The 19,835-nt window shown below is 38.2% G+C and overlaps 1 protein-coding gene across 10 annotated transcripts in view; it reads right to left on the bottom strand.

Annotated features, from left to right (window-relative positions):
* UNC80 (unc-80 homolog (C. elegans)) overlaps positions 1-19,835 on the bottom strand; it is a 176,271-nt gene that overhangs the window by 156,096 nt on the left and 340 nt on the right. For all 10 annotated transcript variants that reach the window (XM_005874189.2, XM_014546052.1, XM_005874188.2 and 7 more), the window contains exons 2-7: positions 18,924-18,972; positions 15,798-15,954; positions 14,324-14,625; positions 9,318-9,441; positions 7,421-7,494; positions 4,929-5,065 (exon numbers count right to left, since the gene is read on the bottom strand). In XM_005874189.2, the coding sequence (XP_005874251.1) occupies positions 4,929-5,065; positions 7,421-7,494; positions 9,318-9,441; positions 14,324-14,625; positions 15,798-15,954; positions 18,924-18,972 (843 nt within the window). The remainder of the gene's footprint in view (positions 1-4,928; positions 5,066-7,420; positions 7,495-9,317; positions 9,442-14,323; positions 14,626-15,797; positions 15,955-18,923; positions 18,973-19,835) is intronic.

A 19,835-nucleotide genomic window follows, 5' to 3' on the forward strand; every position in this document is an offset into this window, starting at 1 on the left:
GAAACTTTTATTCTAAATGGTATATGTAAAAATAATAAAGAGGAGTACATAGAAAAAATTAATAATGTTTCTAGCAACCTAATGACCTCATGGATGATTTTTATTTTCAAATAAATATTTTATATCTTTTAAATCGTCATAGGCTATAATTAACATATATTTTTATATGCATAGAATAAATAACACATTGTGACAAAAAAAAAAGACTGTTGAAAAGGCAAGTATTGCTTTAATCTATTTTCCAACTAATTGTGGCTTCAGGAAGCTAAGTTATTACTAACTCGGATTGGAGATGCTGGTAGAGATCATCCAAAGCAGAAAAGCATTCCAGAAATAATCTACGGAGTCAGAGAACTCTGGAAATCAGTCTTGACCCTGTGCAGTATTTAATGAAGCAGAAATTAAGTCTATGCATATGCTAATTAAAGATGAAATCTCATATTAATTTTAACAAACTGGCTACCTATTCACTGATTGCTGAGTTCAGGGAAGAGTGATGTTCAGTTCAGTCAAGGTCGGAGCAAAAGAGATAATAAATTGGATTTGTTTGATACAAGCAGACAGCTTTTATTCCTAGGATATTTGCATTGCTTTGTTATTAAAGTTCTTTTCATTTCGGATTAATGCATGAACTCTTCCAACTAAGATATATTAACATTAGCATTTTCTGAAAGGTCTACCTTGGGCATCGTTTCCCTGGCAACCAATCACTGCTGCTAGGCAGGGAAAAGGCCTACTTCATTCTTCTAAAGTGTCACCAATTTACATATAATTCACACATACATGTGCTGTGGGTGACTGTGTGCATATGTGTGTCAAAGAATGCATATATATGTAGATGTTCAACAATATCACAGATGGGGGAAAAAACAGTGTCCTTCCAGGAAGTGGAAACCTTGGACATTATAGTAGACTTTGCCTTTATAGGCAAATCAGATTGGAGCCATTAACACGTAATTTTGTCAAAGAAAAAAAATGTTATGTGCTATTTATATTTGCAAACTTCCAATGCTTACTATGGTTGAGAAAAAAAATGTAAGAAATATAAGCTCCTGGATATTCTATGACTTCAAGATTTCACCCTGATACTGTTTTAAATAATTTTTAAAAGTCAGACAGAAGCATAATATTTGAGGTGAGAAATTCCTTATGCATAAAAAATTTTGGAATTTGTGTAGAACAGAATTAGTAAAGGAGGAATATGAGGATACTTTATAACTAATAGGAACATATACAGATATAGTCATAATAATTATCATATGTAAAATGATAGTGACATCATCATTACTTTTGGTTGTAGCCAGCCTCCAAAATACCGATGATCCCTGCCTCTTGGTAGTCACACCTTCATATAGTCCCCTCTTACTCTTTACCAGGGTTGGTTGGAGCAGGCCATGGAATATAGCGGAAGTGATGGTATGTCTCCTTGGATATAAGGTTATAAAAGACACTAAAGCATTTATCTTGGTTGCTCCTTCTCTTTCTGGGATACTGTGTTTTTGAGAAAGCCAACTGTGTCATGAGCAGCCCTATGGAGAGACCCAGATGTGGAAGAACGTCTGGCCAGCAGCGCAATGAGCTAGAACGCAGAGTCTTAAAAGCCCCGTTAAAGAAACGTGTTTAACAAACTCAGTGATCTAACTAAGGAGATTTTCAGAGAAAGGGTTGAAAGTGTTTTCTGATTTCTTCTTGCTACTTATCAAGTTGAGAAAGAAGATACATGAACTAAACAAAGACCCGTTAAAGACTAATGAGTTGGGACTTAATGATTTTGAGAATTCTCAGCCCCTCCAGATGGGAAATAATGCTAAAATTAAGAAATGGCTCCCTAGTAAAGAACACAGAACAAATAAAATAAGCTATCTATTCTCAAGGGGTTTATAATCTAGTTTGGCAATGGACACATAATAACTAAATATAATACATGCAGAATCAAATATATGATAAATAGAAGTTCTAAGAAAGTGATAAAGGACTATGGAGGAAGGGTCGTAAAAGGGTTCCTGGAGAGTATGTGCCCTTTAAGCTGCACCTTGAGTGACACGTAGATATTGGCAGGGAAAAGGATAATAAACCTCCGAATCTCCTTTTATTGATCCTAACAAAGGATCATCTTGCCTGAGATATTCAGAATCACCATATCTAGACTTTCAATGTGCAGCAACCATGTACTTTGGTAAAATGCAAAACACATAACCAATAGAAGGTGCCTGTGCAAAATAATTAATTAGTCTATACGTATGGACCAGACAATGTTTGCTCCTCTGAGGAGGAATGAATTACTGCTGCTGTCCTCAAGGGGCTTCTGTTTTAATTGGGGAAACTAGGCAAATAGTATTACTTTTATTTTAGACATTATATACAGATTGCATAAAAAAGGAACACAGCTCAAACTGGAGAGCTTACAATATTTTTAATAGGCTGATTCTTGAGTTGCGTCCTGAAGGATCATCATTAGATGAAAGAAGAAAAAGCAATATTACATGAGGAAAAAAATTATTCCAATGTTAGAATTTGAAAGTGAACATGGAGCATTTAAGGAACTCTAAATAACTCAGCAGAGTAAAGCATAAATGTGAAAAAGAAACAGCAAGAGGGGAGAGGGGGAAGGTAAGCCTACACATTGCTGAGAGTGTTTCAGTGGTTAAAATGTTGTTAGTGCATCAGATCTGATTGGTTACCCTTCAGGTTCCTTCCACATTAAAAATCATGTGAAGTGCTCATCACCACTATTGACCTGGTGCAGTAAATCATGTGAATAAACACAATCTCTGCTTACACAACTAAAGTTGCTGTAAAAAATTCATATTCTCAACCAGCAAAAGATCATTCAACTAGCTCATTTGCTTTTAAAGTTCAAAATGAAGATAAGACGATAAATAACTATTTACATATTACTTTTTAAAAGTACATACTGATATTTTGGTTTAAAAGCAATTATATTTATACTAGAGGCCCAGCATGCGAAATCGCATGGCCCTGCCCACCTGTGCACGCACGCCCACCCATGCACGCTTTCGCAGCGCTCGCACCCACACCCGCCTCACCACGCCCACCCACCCACAGGCCACCAGCCTTTCTGCAATCAGAGCCTGTGGGCCTCACCACATGAGCCGTGAGCTGCTTGTAGGCAGAGCAGGGGGTGGGTGGGAACCGAGAGGTGCTCTATGCACCTCCTGGTAACCAACCAGTCATCACGGCATTACGGCCACAGGCCTTTTATAATATAGATGGCTCTATGCTTTCAACAATTCTAAGAAATCTTTACAGAACACTGCATGCATGTAGTCTGGTTTGGTGCCAGAAGGAGATTGATCATTAAAAAATTACCAAATAAAATAACAAGCTAATACTTGAGAGGAAATATTTGTGAATCATCTGTGTTTGTGTTTATATATATAAAGGAAGTTTATCCAGAAAATATAAGAACTCTTACAATCCAATAAGAAGACAAACAACCCAGTTAAAACATAGGCAAAAGATCTGAATAGCAGACATTTTTGCTAAATAGGATATGCATATAGCTAAGAAGCACATAAAATATACTGAATATTATCTGTCATTAGGGAAATATAAATTAAAACCACAATCAGTTCCCACTTCAGACCCCATAGAGTGGCTGCTAACTCTAACACATGAACAACAAAGGTGAACTCACTCATTTTTAATGGGAACATAAGATGGTGCCAGCCATTTTGAAAAGCTGTTTGGCAGTTTCTTTAAAAGTTAAACATAAATTTACCATACAACCCAGCAGAACTGAAATTCCTAGGAATCTACCCACCAGAACTGAAAACATATGGCCACCCAACACTTATATGTGAATGTTCATAGCAGCATTTCATAATAGGTAAAAAGTCAACACAACCCAAATATCTATCAACTGATGAATAGATTAACAAAATGTGGTATGTCCATACAATAGAATACTATTCAGCAATATAAAGAAATGTACTACTTGTCTATGTTATGATGTGAATGAACCTCTAAAATATTATGTAAAATGAAGGAAGCCAGATGCAAAAGATTACATATACTATGATTCCATTTATTTGAAATGTCCAGAAATGCAACTATAGAGAGACATAAAGTATATTAAGTAATCATCTAGAGTAGGGTGTGAAAATGGGCGTGACTGAACATGAGCACAGGGATATTTTGGGGAGGTAGCAATGTTCTCAAATTAGATCAGTGAGAAATTTGCACAATTCTGTAAATTTGCAAAAAAATCATTAAATTGTACACTTACATGGGTGAATTTTGTGGTATATAAAACTATTTTAAAAATACCTCTTTTTAAAATAATATCCACTAGACAGTAACCTCCTTTGAAAATGGAGAAATATAAATGGTCTCAGGGTCTCTCACTCAGTAGGTGGCGCTTCCGGTTGGGTACAAAGGCACACCTCATGAATCCAGGCTTCCATCATTTCAGCAGGGAGTAGGAAGAAGTAAACTAATGTTTGTACTTAAGGAAGGCATTTTGTAAGCAAACTCACCATGTACACAAGCTAACAGGGGCAGAACTGGAATGTTTACAAAGAACAGATTTTTCAATCCCCTGTGAATATTGTAGCAGCACCCACTTTAATACCAGGACCTCCTGGTATAAAGTATTCTCATACATTACAGCAGATCCTTTCACATCCCCACAACATAATCCTTTGATAGATCATTGGAGTTTCTGTATTTAAATATTAAAAATATTATCTAATTCAGACATGTACTTCCATTCCAGTTTGTTTAAATGAGAGCCATTCATAGCACACTTCTGGGATTATTAATATCATTATACCTTGACCAGGAATATATATATATATACCTCATGCATGCACACATTCTAAGGAACGGAGACTATACAAGTAGCCAAAAATGCATGTTTAGATTTTGGTGACTGGGGATACATTTTTGCCCTTAACATCATGTACCTGGAATGCGATGGACCTCTTTCCTGGGAAGTTTGGGAGGACAGACTTCCATCAAATGAGTTTCGGTGGCAGCCTGACATGGTGGCCTGGGGGGAGATGGAATCTGACTGGAAGGTTTCACAGACCACCTGGAGGCCCTTTAGGAGGAAGAGATAGCAGATTAATCTTTTTTTCCCTCAGGTATACCCTCCAGAATCAGCTATCATATTACATACACTGTTGTTGTTTTTTTAACTTAAAAAATTGCAGCATAGCTCCTTTTACAGTCATAGTCCAAGGAATTTTGCCTTCAACTAACAGAGAGTGGAAATGGACTTGGAGAGAGCACCGGTGTCGATCTAAGCATTAAGCAAAGTACTTTTATACACTTGATTTCATGTTTCCCTTGACTCAGTCCCTTTTCACCTCCATACCCAGTATCCACAGGAGAAGAGTTACAAACCAATAATTCATCAAAGATATGCCAATACTGAGGTGGACCAAACAGAGTCATGAGGCTGAAACCAAGCAACAGGTTAGTAAGAGCTAATCAAATAGAAGCTAGACATGAAAGTGGAAGTGCAAGGTTCAGGTTTTTCCACCACTCAGTGGAGTAGGGACACAACCTATATTTTTTTCCAGTTGGATACAATGACCTTTATTCAGAACAAAGACTCAGAGGCTAAAACTGCATGCTCTGTATATTGGACATAGTGCTTAATTAATGGAAGGGATAACCAGGGTTTTTTAATAAGGGTGATGCCAGGTGGTAGAAGCACAGAGAACTAGGGAGGGGAGTTTGGTCTTGAGGTAATGGATCCATAGGGTCCTAAGAAGGAAGGGATATGATGAAACGATGACACCTGGCATATAATAAGCCTCTGTGGAATGGTGAGTTAATAAGTGATGCCTTAGGAAGATTAGTCAGACATTATTAATTGTTATTTATGTGAAGCAGGAGAGGCTAGAGGTAGAAAATCCAATTAGGCGGTTCAAGCTTCATTCTACTTATGAGGACTTGGATTTAGAGGGTAGTAGTAGAGAATAAAGAGGACCTCTGAGCTACATAACAAAAAGAAAACAAAATATGATTTCTCAGCAAAAAAAATCAAATAGAGAGGATTAAGGAAAATGAAATATGACATTTATGCATTTTATCTACGATTTCATCAGTTATATGATACACCATTATTTTGTGTTCAATTAAGGAAAAAGCTAGGACACTTCTTATCAGTGAGGACTTCCCATTTCATACTTATTAAAGGGGCTATCTCAGACTTATGTAGGTATAGATTTTGATTATATATCCATCTGGTGTGTCTGTAAAAAGAAAAATATAAGTGAAATTAATTGGTGTAGGCATACCTAAAAATTTTTTTACATTTAGAAATTTTAACTCAGAGTTGTGGATATGTGATTTTCCATGGAATGACTTTTTCTGTGTCAAGAATGTTGTTTTGTAAAAGAGTGCACCACTATACCCTCTGACATATTCTTCTAAAACCACCAATCCTGATTCTGCAAATTCAGATGCTGGAAATGACCAAATTCATGCTGTGCAATAATGACAACTATATCAAGACTGCTACCAGGCAGGGAGACTATCAGAGGACAAAGATCATCAAATACACTCAATTTCAAAAATGTTAAAAGTGAAAAAAATAATACATGGTAGAAGAGATGAAATGTAGTATATAAGTCACAGTGTCTGTATTCAGCAATGGCTCAGTAAATAGCAGATATAATAGCACCTCACAATTTTCAGTTTGGAGGGTATAAAGAATGATGAAACTCCTAGCAGTAATACTCCATCATTTGAAAAAAGGATCTGATTTAGATGGAAGCCAGCAAGTTGTATTTTGTGCATGTTGAATTGGAGGTGAAGGCAGGTCCTTGGGACACATGCTAAGTTAGTGGCAGAAGCTTTGAACTACTCCTGCCTTCATTTCTTTCTTTTCCAAACCAAATAGTGCATGCAAAATTTCCATTGAATTATATTCGATTTATTATGCATATTCTGTTTTATTGTATTAGTCTTGATTCTTCATTAAACATTTCGTTTCCTTAAGGGTAGGACTGTATATTATGACTCTTCTACTCCCACCTTCATACCTGCGACAGCACTGTCACACCTACATTAGGATTGCTTAACAAATAGGGGATTTAATAAATGACTTAGAACAAGATGATTAGTTAACGTGGGATGAAAAATGATAACTAACATTTAATGTTACATGCTAGCCATTGATATAAAGCGCTGCTTACCACACACTAACCAATAGCTGAACACTGTCTTGTTTCAGCACCCCACCCACACTTCTGAGAAGGGCATAAGATTACTTTCCACATCGATAGATATAAAACGTGAGGATGTTTAAAGTTTCACATTCAGGGAGGAGGAGCCAGCATTGAAGCCAAGTTGAATCATTCTAGAACTCATGTCTTACTCTTCACACTACACAGTGTCCAAGGAATGACCGCCCCCTTTCTTCTCCTAATAAAAATGAACTCACCTCTCCATGTCTTGTGTCCTGATTTGGTGATTCACAGGTCTGACTCTGACTGTTAATAGGAGAGCTCCTCTTAGCTGCAAAGATGGAAGAAATTCTATCACAAATTTTGTAAGTTCATTTTATTTCGTAAGTTCATTTCATTCTCAAATAAAAATACCTATTTTTACAGTTCATTATCACCTTGAAAAGAAGATATTTAATAACATATGTTGTAAGAAAAATCAAATAACTAATTCAAAAATTAGCATTTCTACGTTGTCAATCTAGATAGATCTTATCATCTATTCAGCCTGACTCAATAGGTTAAGGTGCTAAAAAGTTGGTGATACTGAAAACAATAAAAATTAACATCTACATAGTACTTAATATCTGCCAAGTTTGTTACAATTGTTATATATCAACTTATTTAACCCTTAAAGTAATCGTATAGTAGCATATGGTATATTATTAGACACATTTTACAGGTGAAAACATAAAGCACAGCAAGTTTAACTTGCCCAAGGTCACACCCTTGTATGAAGGTTCCAGCTCAGGTTATCTGTGCTTTCATGACCACAATAAGCTGCCCCTGAAGTACCATAATTCAAATCATTTCCATCGTTAGCTAAAATGCCAATGCTCCATTTGAATTGTGAGTAATCTGGTGCTGAAAGTGGTTTACCAACCTCACAAGACAAGAAATCTGGGGGAGTGTCAACCATGTGCCATTGCTTTTTCTTCTGGCCCCATTGTCTAAGCAGAGTTTAATTTCCCTCAGATGCTGGGCACCATTTCCAGTCCTCAGGGATCAGGAAGAGGGAAAAGAACCCATTGTGGATATCATCCGGAAGCAAAGGGAGGGGAATAGCCCAGGTACTATTCACATGGACATGAATTCTCAATAGGTTTTGTACATTTGTTAAATGATCGTTTAGGTATGAGGAGAGAGAGGGAAGGAGTTAGAGAGAAAGAGAAAAAGAGAGAAAACCTAAGTCTGAGGTGAACTCTACATTCACATAGGAAAATGAGAGGTCTTAAAATAAATGAAAAAAATGTTTTACACAAAGACATGGCTTTTCAGTAATAGTTTTTTACTGAATATTTTATTTTCTTATGTCTTATTTACACTGTTTTTAGTTTTTTAACCTCCTATATGTCTTCTCTCTCAGATTACTTTAATCCAATGAAATAACCTCATTCTCTCCATGGGATCTGAAATAGAGCGCTTCTGGCTATGACATCTTTCCTTATTTAGTTCCTTGATATTTAAACCATATGACAGACTGTTACTCTTGATTTTATAGCTTATTTCAATAATTCATGTATTGTATACATGTAAGTTGTGGGGTTAATCTACTTTTACTATATGAAAAATGTCATCTTCTTTTTGAATGACTATAGGAAGCATGCTATGTCACTATAAACATCTTATCCTATAGATGAATAACATGGCACTCCTAATTTACAAAATTCCTTAACATATTATGTACCTTGAAAAGTTGTATTAAGTTACACAGGAAGTTTAATTGACTTATTCAAAGTCACACAACGCAACAGCATATGCCCTTAGTTTGGAGTTTCTGATCATGAGAATGACTCCTGTACTGGGAACACCTCAATAACCCCCTTTGCATCGAACTGGCTCCTAGTGTGGACTTTTGGGGATCTTGAGATCTGGGCATAACAGTTACACAGGAAGTTTAATTGACTTATTCAAAGTCACACAACGCAACAGCATATGCCCTTAGTTTGGAGTTTCTGATCATGAGAATGACTCCTGTACTGGGAATACCTCAATAACCCCCTAGAGAAAGTTTCTTTCTCTTGGCTTCTTTAAGGGCAAATGCTCCCATCACCCTCCTTCCTGCACATGAGGAAATCTGCTAAGACCATCTCACTGGGTGTCTGAGGCACCAACCTGTGATGATGTTCCTGATGGGCTTCACCAGTGCCGTGAAGCCAGAGACTTCGGGCTGTCTGTGCTCCCACATGGGCTGCCATATAACAAGCCCGCTGGCCAGACGGAACGTGAGGTCAGATTCCTGGGGGAAGAGAAAATCCAGGTCTAAGTGGCCTCTAAGAACTGGTTGAAGGGACCAGTCCATGCAAGGATTAACATCACTCACAAAATTATTTTCAAAATGGGTTGACTTTCCAAATCTTTCATCACACAAATGAATGTTTCCATGGTAAACCAATAGTCCTAGGTTATCGTCACAAGTACTACGGAAATCACGGTGGTCTGCTTTATGCAATATTAATATTTAATTAAAATTCTGCTTTGGGCAAAGCATGAAACACGCAAATTATTGTTTTGTATTAGCAGTGACCGAGGCCTGTTTATTTCAAGTCTTGGCAGATCTCTCTCCTGTGGTAATCATTATTATTCCTCTTAATTATTTAATTGTCTGTCTTCCTCATAAGGCAATATCCTCAGATGCTATTTGACTTTCTATTCTCCAGTCCACCTCTTGTTCTTGCATTTCACGGAATCAGGAACATATATTTAGATTCTTCCTAGTGTATTATTTTGTAGTGTTGCCTTCTCAACAATCTTTAACTCCTTGCGGGTGGGGATATATCAGGCATCTTCCCTTCCCCACAGCCCCTATCATCATCATAATGCTTAACACAAACAATAGGAATTGGGTGCACAATATGTGCTCAATAAATACTTGAATTGTACTGACTTTACAACCCGAACTCACTCAATGTATCTACAATTAAAGGTCTATTGCAGGGAGCACATTTTGTGTTTCATCGTCACATCATTTTGAGAGGCTACGCTTAAGATTCATTCTCACATTGCATAAGTACAAACATGTGACATTCTGAGATTACATGTTAAACAACTCAGCCTCTCAAAACAAAGTAGAGATGGAAGCAGAGAATGTGGTAGATTAATGCATACAGCTGAGACCCAGACATTCACTTAGGGAAGTGATTTGCAACCTTGGCTTGCATATTATAATCGCCTGGGGAGCTTTTAAAACACAGGAGGCCTGGGTCCCACTTCCTTCCCTTCCCAGACCAATTAAATTAGAGTTGCTGTGAGGTTTTCTAAAGTTCCCCCTGGTGACTCCCCACACATAGACATGTTTGAAAACCACTGATCTAGAAAGATAAGAGCTGGGAAGAAATTGGAGAAAAAGTAAAGTGATTTTGCAAATGGTGAATCAATGTAGCTCAGTGTCAAAGGAAGCCTCCGCTGGAAAGGCTGAGGAAATATCCAAATAAATCTGCATATGGGGAGAGAGAGGGCTCTTCTGTAGCTATTGATTGGGATCCTGGCACCACAGCAGTGCCCACAATAGGAAAGCCTCTAGGACTCCCCGTGGAAGTACATTCATTCTATAAGCATTTAAAGACCACCCACTATGTACCTGGTACTATTCTAGGTTCTGGGATACATCAATGAACAAAGCACACAAAACCCCCTGCTCTTCTAGTGCAAAGGAGAATAAAGCAGGTACAAAGATGTGTCAGGCAGTATTTCTGTTTTAGACTGAGGATCGCCAGGGAAGGCTTTATTGTGAAGGTTAACTTTTGAGAAAGGAGCTAAAGGAAATGAAGGAGCTGCTATGTAGATTTTTGTAAAGAAAGCATTATGTGAAAAGGGATCAGCAAGTACAAGGTCCTAAGTATGCCTCATGTGTCAACAAATAGCCAGGAGTCAAGTGATTTCAGAACAGTAGAAAAAATATGATCATAGAATTTACCGAGTTCCAAATAATACAGGGCCTGATAGGCCATGTTGAGGACTTTAGCCAGGGGTCCTCAAACTTTTTAAACAGGGGGCCAGTTCACTGTCCCTCAGACCGTTGGAGGGCTGGACTATAGTTTAAAAAAAACTATGAACAAATTCCTATGCACACAGCGGCGGCAAAAACACCCGGTGGGCCGGAAGTTTGAGGACCCCTGCCTTATAGCATGGTGCTGTTGCAGACCTAGTCCTTTCTCTACCATTTTTGCATTAAGATTCTTCTAGTTGACAGTGACTGAATGTATCTCAAACAGCCTGAAACCCAATAGATACTTTATTGATCACAAACCTGAAAAGTCTAGGAGTGTATCTAGGTGTCAAAGTCTGGGGGGTCCAAGTGCCCCTAATGTGTCATCGAAATCCAGTTTCTGACGGTGTTTTTCTCAGCACTTGGACCTGGCTTCACTCTGAGGCAGGATCTCTTCAAGTGGTATTCTCTGGTGGTTCCAGACTTGTCACCTTTACAAGCAACACCAGTTGGGGGAGAGGGGGGAAGCATATTTCCAACCCAAATCCTGAGCACCCCCTGGGGCTGAAGCGCATGAGTGAGGTGGGGCATTTCCACCTGAGTACAGAGAGGTGGTTCCCCAAGTTGGAGTTAGAGTTTGCATAACAAGGGAAATGGATGCTAAGCAGACAAATATCAACAAATGTCCCCTGCCACTATGCAGTTTGGGTGGCTTCTTTATGTCTTTTTGCCTTTGCACACTGCCAGCCCCTCCGATAGCAAGAACTGTGTTTATTCATGCTGTGTTCCCACTCAGAGCTATCACTGTTTGAGGTGAGGCAAAGTAGATATTGCAGCCAGCTGTCAGCTGCAGGGACTGCAGGATCCACCACAACATTTGAGCCCAGGCCAGGCTCTTCCCTGGCTTCCCTTTGCCAATGACTGCGTACAGCAGGGCTTTAGGGCCTGACTGTTTCTGCCCAACACTGTCCTCCCCTAAGGGGCAGGTATCTCTTGAAGACAAGCTGAGACCTCCTTCTGTTGTGTGCACTTATCCTCGAGCATCATACTTATTTGTTGATCGATTTTAGTTTGCCCAAGTAACACCAGTAAATACGATCACTCTTCAGACCTGAATACTTGCAGAACCCATGGTCTTCTCTTGTTTTCCTTCGTAAGTTCTCTTAAGTTAGCTGAATCCATAAACTCTGGAACCCTAATTCCGCTTCTAGAGTCCTATGTAATGGGCCACCCAATGCTATGTATGCATACATGACCAGAAACTGATAACTGGAGAAGATAATCTTTATCATTCAAACAGCTAAAGGGCGCACAATAATTTCAGGTACTGAAAAGTACTAAGAAAGAAAAAAAATAGAGGCATGTGCTTGTGGCTCTAAAGTAGCCAGGGAAATGCTTTCTGAGGTAGTGACATTTGAGTTGTGAGTAAATCCATGAGAAGGACATGGCCATGTACAAATCTAGGGGCAAAGCATGGCAGTAAATGTTTCAAATGGAAGGAAAAACCAGTGCAAGGACCTGAATGCAAGAATGAACTTGTCCAGTTTGAGAGTGGAGGTTAATGAACAAGAGAGAGGCTAGTGAGATGGAGGGTGATGAGACCGAGAAGGTTGGCAGGACCCAGGACCTGCAAGTCCCATAGGCCAGAGAACAGTCTCAGTTAAAGCAATGCCTTCCATTGAGTGTAACCTTTATAAAAAGACCTTTTAACATGAAAAGTTAAAGTTTTCAAAGTAGCCATTTAATTTGATCTAACAACATTTAAAAATTTTAGTATGTTTCATGGGCAATGTGGCCAGTGCATGCAAATCATTTGGGAATTTACAGGTAATTTCAGTTCCATTCCTAGGAGCAATGGGACAGCTTTAATTGAAAGTAAATTTTGCCCAGCTGCAGTGGCTCAGTGGTTGAGCATGGACTTGTGAATCAGGAGATCACGGTTTGATTCCTGGTCAGGGCACATTTCTGGGTTGTGGGCTCAATCCCTAGTGAGAGGTGTGCAGGAGGCAGCCAATCAATGATTCTCTCTCATCACTGATATTTCTATCTCTCTCTCCCTTTCCCTTCCTCTCTGAAATCAACAGAAATATATATTTAAAAAAAGAAAGTAAATTTTAACTAAAACTAAAATGGGTAAAAAGACTCATTAGTCCATGCCCCTCATAGTGATTGTTAATGGTCTCACAACCATCTTCATATATTACTAACTTGAAACATCTATTCATTAGGATCCTAATATTCCATTAAAGAACAGTTGAGCATATTAATTCCTTCTTATCTCTCATTTTAGCATTTAGTTGGAATATTATAATTAAGTCACAGAAATAACAAATACTTTTTTATTTCATTCTATGTTCTGGAATGGTACTATGTCTTCACTTATATCTGCCCTGTGTTGGAACTATCCACAATTTTATGCAATGGAGGATCCAAAAGCTTAATACACCAAGATCACACAGCTGGAGCATGGTGATTTCAGATGATATTCTCTCTTTCAGATCCAAGGAGTATATGGATATACTTGTATTTTAATGCAATTGGTTTCCATGTAATCCTATGTTTTGTATTCTATGCATTTAAAAATATTTGGAAAGCAATTCTTGGTTAGGTTGAACCAACCTGTCAAAAAGTCCACAGCACATGAAAATTAAAAACTTCTGTCTAGATCCTGTATTATAATAGAAGTAGCTACAGAGTGCTACAGAAGTACAAAGGACATAATGCCATACATAAAGTCTACATGGAGAAGGTCAGGGGAAAATACTCATTAACGTTGAGGTTTGAAGAACCATGAGAGGAACTTAAGCCCCAGATCATGCTTGAAATTATATGCCATATTTAATATGTTGGACATCATCTTGGGGTAGATGGTTAACCACTGGATGTTTTTAAGTCGGTAAATGACATATAGAAGACTGTGTTTTTGAAATAATGTTCAGTAGTTTAATAAAACTCATGTCTTGTTTTGCTACAAGATCATCCAAAGACACGATTTTTAAGTAGGTAAATGACATATAGAAGACTGTGTTTTTGAAGTAACGTTCAGTAGTTTAATATAAAAATAAAACTCGTCATGTCTTGTTTTGCTACAAGATCATCCAAAGACACGGACACCAAATATGGAAATACCATTTAAAGCTCATCTTCACTTCACCCGTGTCCCTCCTCAACCTAACACTACCTTTCTGCTTACCTTGATCCTGTGGACGAGAGGAGCAAACAGAAACACAAAGAGCTCCACAGTAGCCATGGAGTTATGGAATATCTTCCTTCGGTTGTTCTCTTCGTCATCGTTGGAGCTGCTTTGGCAAGGCAGCCCTGGAGAACCCTGGTTTTCAATCTGGTGGATAAAAGCGCTGCTACTGCCACCCCAGCTGGATCCTCGGTCTGTGCCCCCAAACCGCTCACTGTTGCAGTCCTGGGGGGCCTCCAGGAGCATCCAGTGGAGGGTGTGCAGGAGTTTTGTCTCAGCAACACCCAGTTTATCCTGGTGGCCTGCATGGGATACCCGCAGAGTCAGGTTAAGGCAAACTCTGTGACCAGAACAATGGCTGTCAATTTGGGGTCTGGAAGACACCCTGGCTTTGCTCTGGGAGACACTAGCATTTCTCTGTGCCCCTTACAACCACTGCTGAAAGGGCACATTCATTTTGGCGGCTTCTAACAGGCTGCAGTCTTTGCAGAATGACATGCTGTCAAAGGAGGAAACAATGCATGCATCCCATCTCCTCAGTCAGATACCAAATACAGTTGACCCTTGAAGAACATGGGTTGGACTACAGCAGTCCATTCAGAGGTGCAGATTTTTTTCCATAGTCAACCCTTCCTATCCTTGTCTTTTGCATCTGCAGATTCAACCAACCAGGATTGAAAATACTGTTTCAATCTGCAGTTGGTTGAATCTGCAGATACAGAGGCAGTTAAAAGTTATATGTGGATTTTCACAGGTGGGAAGGGAATGGGTATGCACCTACCCATCCCCTAATTCCAACCCTCTAACTATATATTTCCAAGTGGGCAGTATAATGGTTAATAACATAGACTCTGAAGATAACAGCTACTATATTTTAGGCAATGTGACTAGGAAAGGCACCTCGATGAAGGGAACATTTGAGCAGAGACCCAAATGAGGGGAACGGATTGGATGGAAGAGAGCACAAACACTAACATGGGGTAGATGGCTAAGATAAACCATCATATGATAAAATAAATCTACAAAATACCTAAAAAAGAAAAACAATCTTTATGCATAGGCACACACATACATACAGTACCACAAAGTAAATGTAGGTACTTTAGGAGCTGGGAGAGCAAAGAGGACAACTATGATGGGTGAGAGTCTTTAGCTTTCCTATAAAACATTCATGTTTAGAATGATAATATATTCATGTACTACTTGTAAAATTAATTAAAAAATAAGAGAGCCAGTTCCCTCATTGGTAAAATGGAGATAACAGTGGTACCAACATGGGGGGCAGGGTGAGAATTAAATGAGAAAATGTGTGCACAGTGTCTGGGAAAATAGTAAATACTCAGTAACTGTTAGTATGAATGTTGAACACAATGGATGATGGCATGCCATAAGTAACACAGGAGCACCAAACCGTTAGTATGAATGTTGAACACAATGGATGATGGCATGCCATAAGTAACACAGGAGCACCAACCCAGCTTGTTCCTGTTGGAGAGGAGGGTTGCCGTGCAGTGGAGGACATGAGGCAAAGCTGCTTGCACCAGCTCCCATCTGGAAATACTCTGGATGGCTTCAGAGAGGGCCGGAGAGAGGCCATGCAGCTTGTTTTCTACCAACACTCGTTCAAAGGACTATAGATACAAGAAGAAAGAAAGAAAGCATCTAAAATAAGGATTCAGAGAGTCTGACTGGTGAAAATAATGACATCAAGGTACTGTAGACCCTAAAAGATGCAAATTACTGGACCTGATTCTTTAGCGTGCACATGCAGTGGCTCAGTAATAATTTCCTATTATCTACCCATTTTCAGGTTTTTATCCAAAGTATATGGCTTGAACTATTAAATGATTACCATACCCATCAAACTAAGCTTATGCTAACAAAGAGTACAGCACAATCAATTCTTGCAATTTGGGGATGTAATATTTTATAAAATGCTGCTAAGTCATCCAAAGAGGGTGTCACAACTGCATAACAAAGTGGAATGTCTTTTGTAAAAGTGTCTTGAGGAACAGAACATATGTCAATGTTCAACAAGTGTTAAATAAGATATACTTTTTCAAGAAATCTAACTTTGGAATTATTAATGTTTATTGCATGCAAATGGCTAATTATTTTGTATCTATAATGTGGTAATAGATTTATTTTGTAGATTGTAAATAATAATAATAGCAATAATAATAAAATACTACCTTAAACGAAAGTCAAAAAATAAAAAAAGAAATTGAACTTTGAAGTCCCTGAGTTATTATCCCATGTCCCCAGCAATGACTGGGCACAGGACACTCCTTACCTAATGCTTGGAACCATAAAGATACCTGCTGAGTAAAGAAAGGAAGGGAGAGGAAATGGGTGGGTGGGAGGGAGGAGGAAAATGAGCATTTTCTTTGGTGGTTTAACTCTTCTGTCCTGGCCCGGGATATTTTCTGAGAGTGTAGTAACCCATAAGAAGTTTGACTGACTCAGGTTTGTTGTTGTTGTTGTTGTTTGTCTGTTTTGAAGGAGTATATATCACTACAGAGTGTTGAGGAAAGTGTAGCTACAAAATATAAAATAGATTTAATAATTATTTGACTTGTATGAACAGAACCCAATTGGCACTCAGCACCCCAAATGGTCTAGAAACTGTGTAAGTGTGCTCTAGAGTGATCATAATGGAATCCCGAGTGTTCGAGCGGTGTTATTGTAATTATTAGAATACTTGAAAAAAAGAGATGTGGCTTACTGCAGATAGTCTCCAAAGGAAACTATTTACTTTTTGACCCAAAAAAGGAAAATGAGAAACTCGTAATGAAAAGCATGCTGAAGTTTTGGTAAGGAGTAAAATCAGAGATCCAGTCTTTTTTATTTTTAAAGAAACGAAATAAAGGCCTTTGGGTATGCTGGCAATGCAAATTCAAATATATTTAAATTTCTCAGCCTTCAGGTAATTTTTACTAGGTAAAATAACTTTCAATTTAGATATTTATACCTCTATATCTATCTATCTATAAATGTGACTTAGCTATTTAATATCATGTGACATTAAACATGTCAGACATATCTTTGCCAAGAACAGAGAAAGGTTAGGATTATTTTAAGCTAGGATAATTGTAAGCATGGTTTAAAGAAGGCTCAGAGATTTCAGGTATGAAATTACTCTAACTTGAGAACAATACAAAACAATTTCCATTAAAAGGCTCTTGTTAGAAAGTTAGTTTTTAAAAATATCTCTGTGACAACTCTGAAGGGCAGGAGATACAACAGCACAAAGTCCAGCTTGAGACTGTGAGAGTGGATAAGTGTGTGTGTGTGTCCAGTTGGCTTCCATCCTAGTTTGTAGAAGGTCATCTATGTAGTAATTTATAAATATTCATGGTAATATCTAGATAGATAGGTTTCCACATTAAGTTATAATATATACAATGTGAACTCCAAATTTTAATGAAGTCTGTGGAAATCCTACTTTATTTGCTTCACAATTTAATGTCTTTTGTTCTCAATTTGTAAAATGGGAGGAATTTGTAATATGGGATTTTCTTAGAATCTCAGGACAAAGCATTCTATTTTGCATAAATACAGGGTGGGCAATTACCAGCCTAAAAGAAGAGTCATAGCCCAGCCGGTGCGGCGCAGTGGTTGAGCGTTGACCTATAATCCAGGAGGCCATAGTTCAAACTCAATCCCTGGCGGGGGGTGTGCAGGAGGCAGCCGATTGATTATTCTCTCTCATCATTGATGTTTCTGTTTCTCTCTCCCTCCCTTCTTCTCTGAAATCAACAAAAATATATTTTTAAAAAGATAAATCATAAGTAAGGATATAAAATAATAATAGACAAATAATACCAATAAATAACACAGTAATAAATAAATATAATGTAAAAATAAGTTGTTTTGTGTACTCACAACTGTTAACCTATTTTTTCCCACCCCTGTATTAATATCATTTCAATAATTACTTTATATCATCATTTTCAACTTGCACAACAAATAAAGGACATAAAAGTTCAGAATTGCATGTGACTTTGTTTGAGTAGTTCATAGACACTAATGTTATGAACTTTCATGATATAACAGTCATAATTTTGTTAATTAAGGAAATAATTTATTTTTCTTGCTTTGCAAGGCCCTCCACCACCCAATTATCTGTTATTTCTCAGCCCTCTCTCTACTGTTCTATTCCTCTTCTCACTCTAGATGAAGGTCTTTCAGACTTGCTGTTCCCTCTGCTCTTCTCTTCCCTTCCTTCAAGTCTTTGTCCAAGGGTCATGTTAACAGGTAAACCTTGTCCATCTACCACTACTAAACTGAAACCCCCACCCTAATGCTCCCTAATCTCCTTTCTTGCTTAATTTTTCTCCATAGCGCTCATCACTATCTAGCTTACTATGTATTTCACATTTGTGAGTAGCCTGTCCCCCTCCCACTAGAATGCAAACTCTGTATTTGCTGTGATTATTGCTCTCTCCCATAATCTAGAACTGTGCCTGGCACATAGTAGGTGCTCAATAATATTTGTCTAGTGAATAATACATATATAGCCAGTATGATTTAATGTCTTTCTTTGGGTTGAAAATACCACATGGAATATGGAAATCATTAAATGATGAATATCACATACCACACAAGAGGCTTCATATTGCTTCCCCAGTTTAGGCCTCAAAAATGCACTGAAAAATTAAGAGATATTTGTTATCAGCATAAATAAAATTATTATTAGAACATCCTTATGACATATCTTCCAATGAATAAAACATAATGCTACAAAACTCAAATTTCATGCTCCCCTATAGCTTGTTAATAAGCAGGCGTTGAATGGCTGACCACATTTGCTTTTACATATGTAATTACATATATGAAAGAGATGTGCATCTCTACGCTTTCTGTATCGACTCTTATTCTGAAGATTTTTTTCCTAATCAGATTCTAAATCGCCAGTAGTCAGAAGTGGTGTATTACTCATGTACAGTCATATTAAAACTGGAAAATGAACACAGCTTGTGGGTCATGATTTCCAGAATCCAATTTCTTATATGATAAATCTTAATAATAATAATAATAACAATGATAATGATGATGAAACCCTTGTTTATTGGAATAGGTTTCAGGCTTTTTCGGGGGGGTGGGGGAAGTCTTATAAAAGATCATTTTCGCCTCTGGGGATTTAACCAGGAACATTCCGCTCGCTGAATCCGAGCAAAAATGGTTAACAAGTGGGCATAGCAGATATTTGCCAAACAGGAACTAGAAAAACAACAGGTCACCGGGCTGCAATGACAGCAGGAGAAGGAGGGCACATAGGATGCAGGAGCACAACCAGTCATAATTATCTCCCCTGGCTCCCTGCCCCCTCTTCCTAGGCTCTCTGCCCTCCCCTTCCCTAAATAACGTATATATTTATCCAGCAACTGCCAACCTGCCTGTAGTCAAACTTCCCTGAAATATTTTTAAATGCGTGTTTTTAAGCGGGTGCAGAGGGCTTGCTTTCCAGCCTCGGAGGGGGAGCTGCGGGCTGTGCGCGGCCTCAACAGTG

The sequence above is a fragment of the Myotis brandtii genome, unplaced genomic scaffold (assembly GCF_000412655.1).
Source record: "Myotis brandtii unplaced genomic scaffold, ASM41265v1 scaffold43, whole genome shotgun sequence".
Classification (NCBI taxonomy): Eukaryota; Metazoa; Chordata; class Mammalia; order Chiroptera; family Vespertilionidae; genus Myotis; species Myotis brandtii.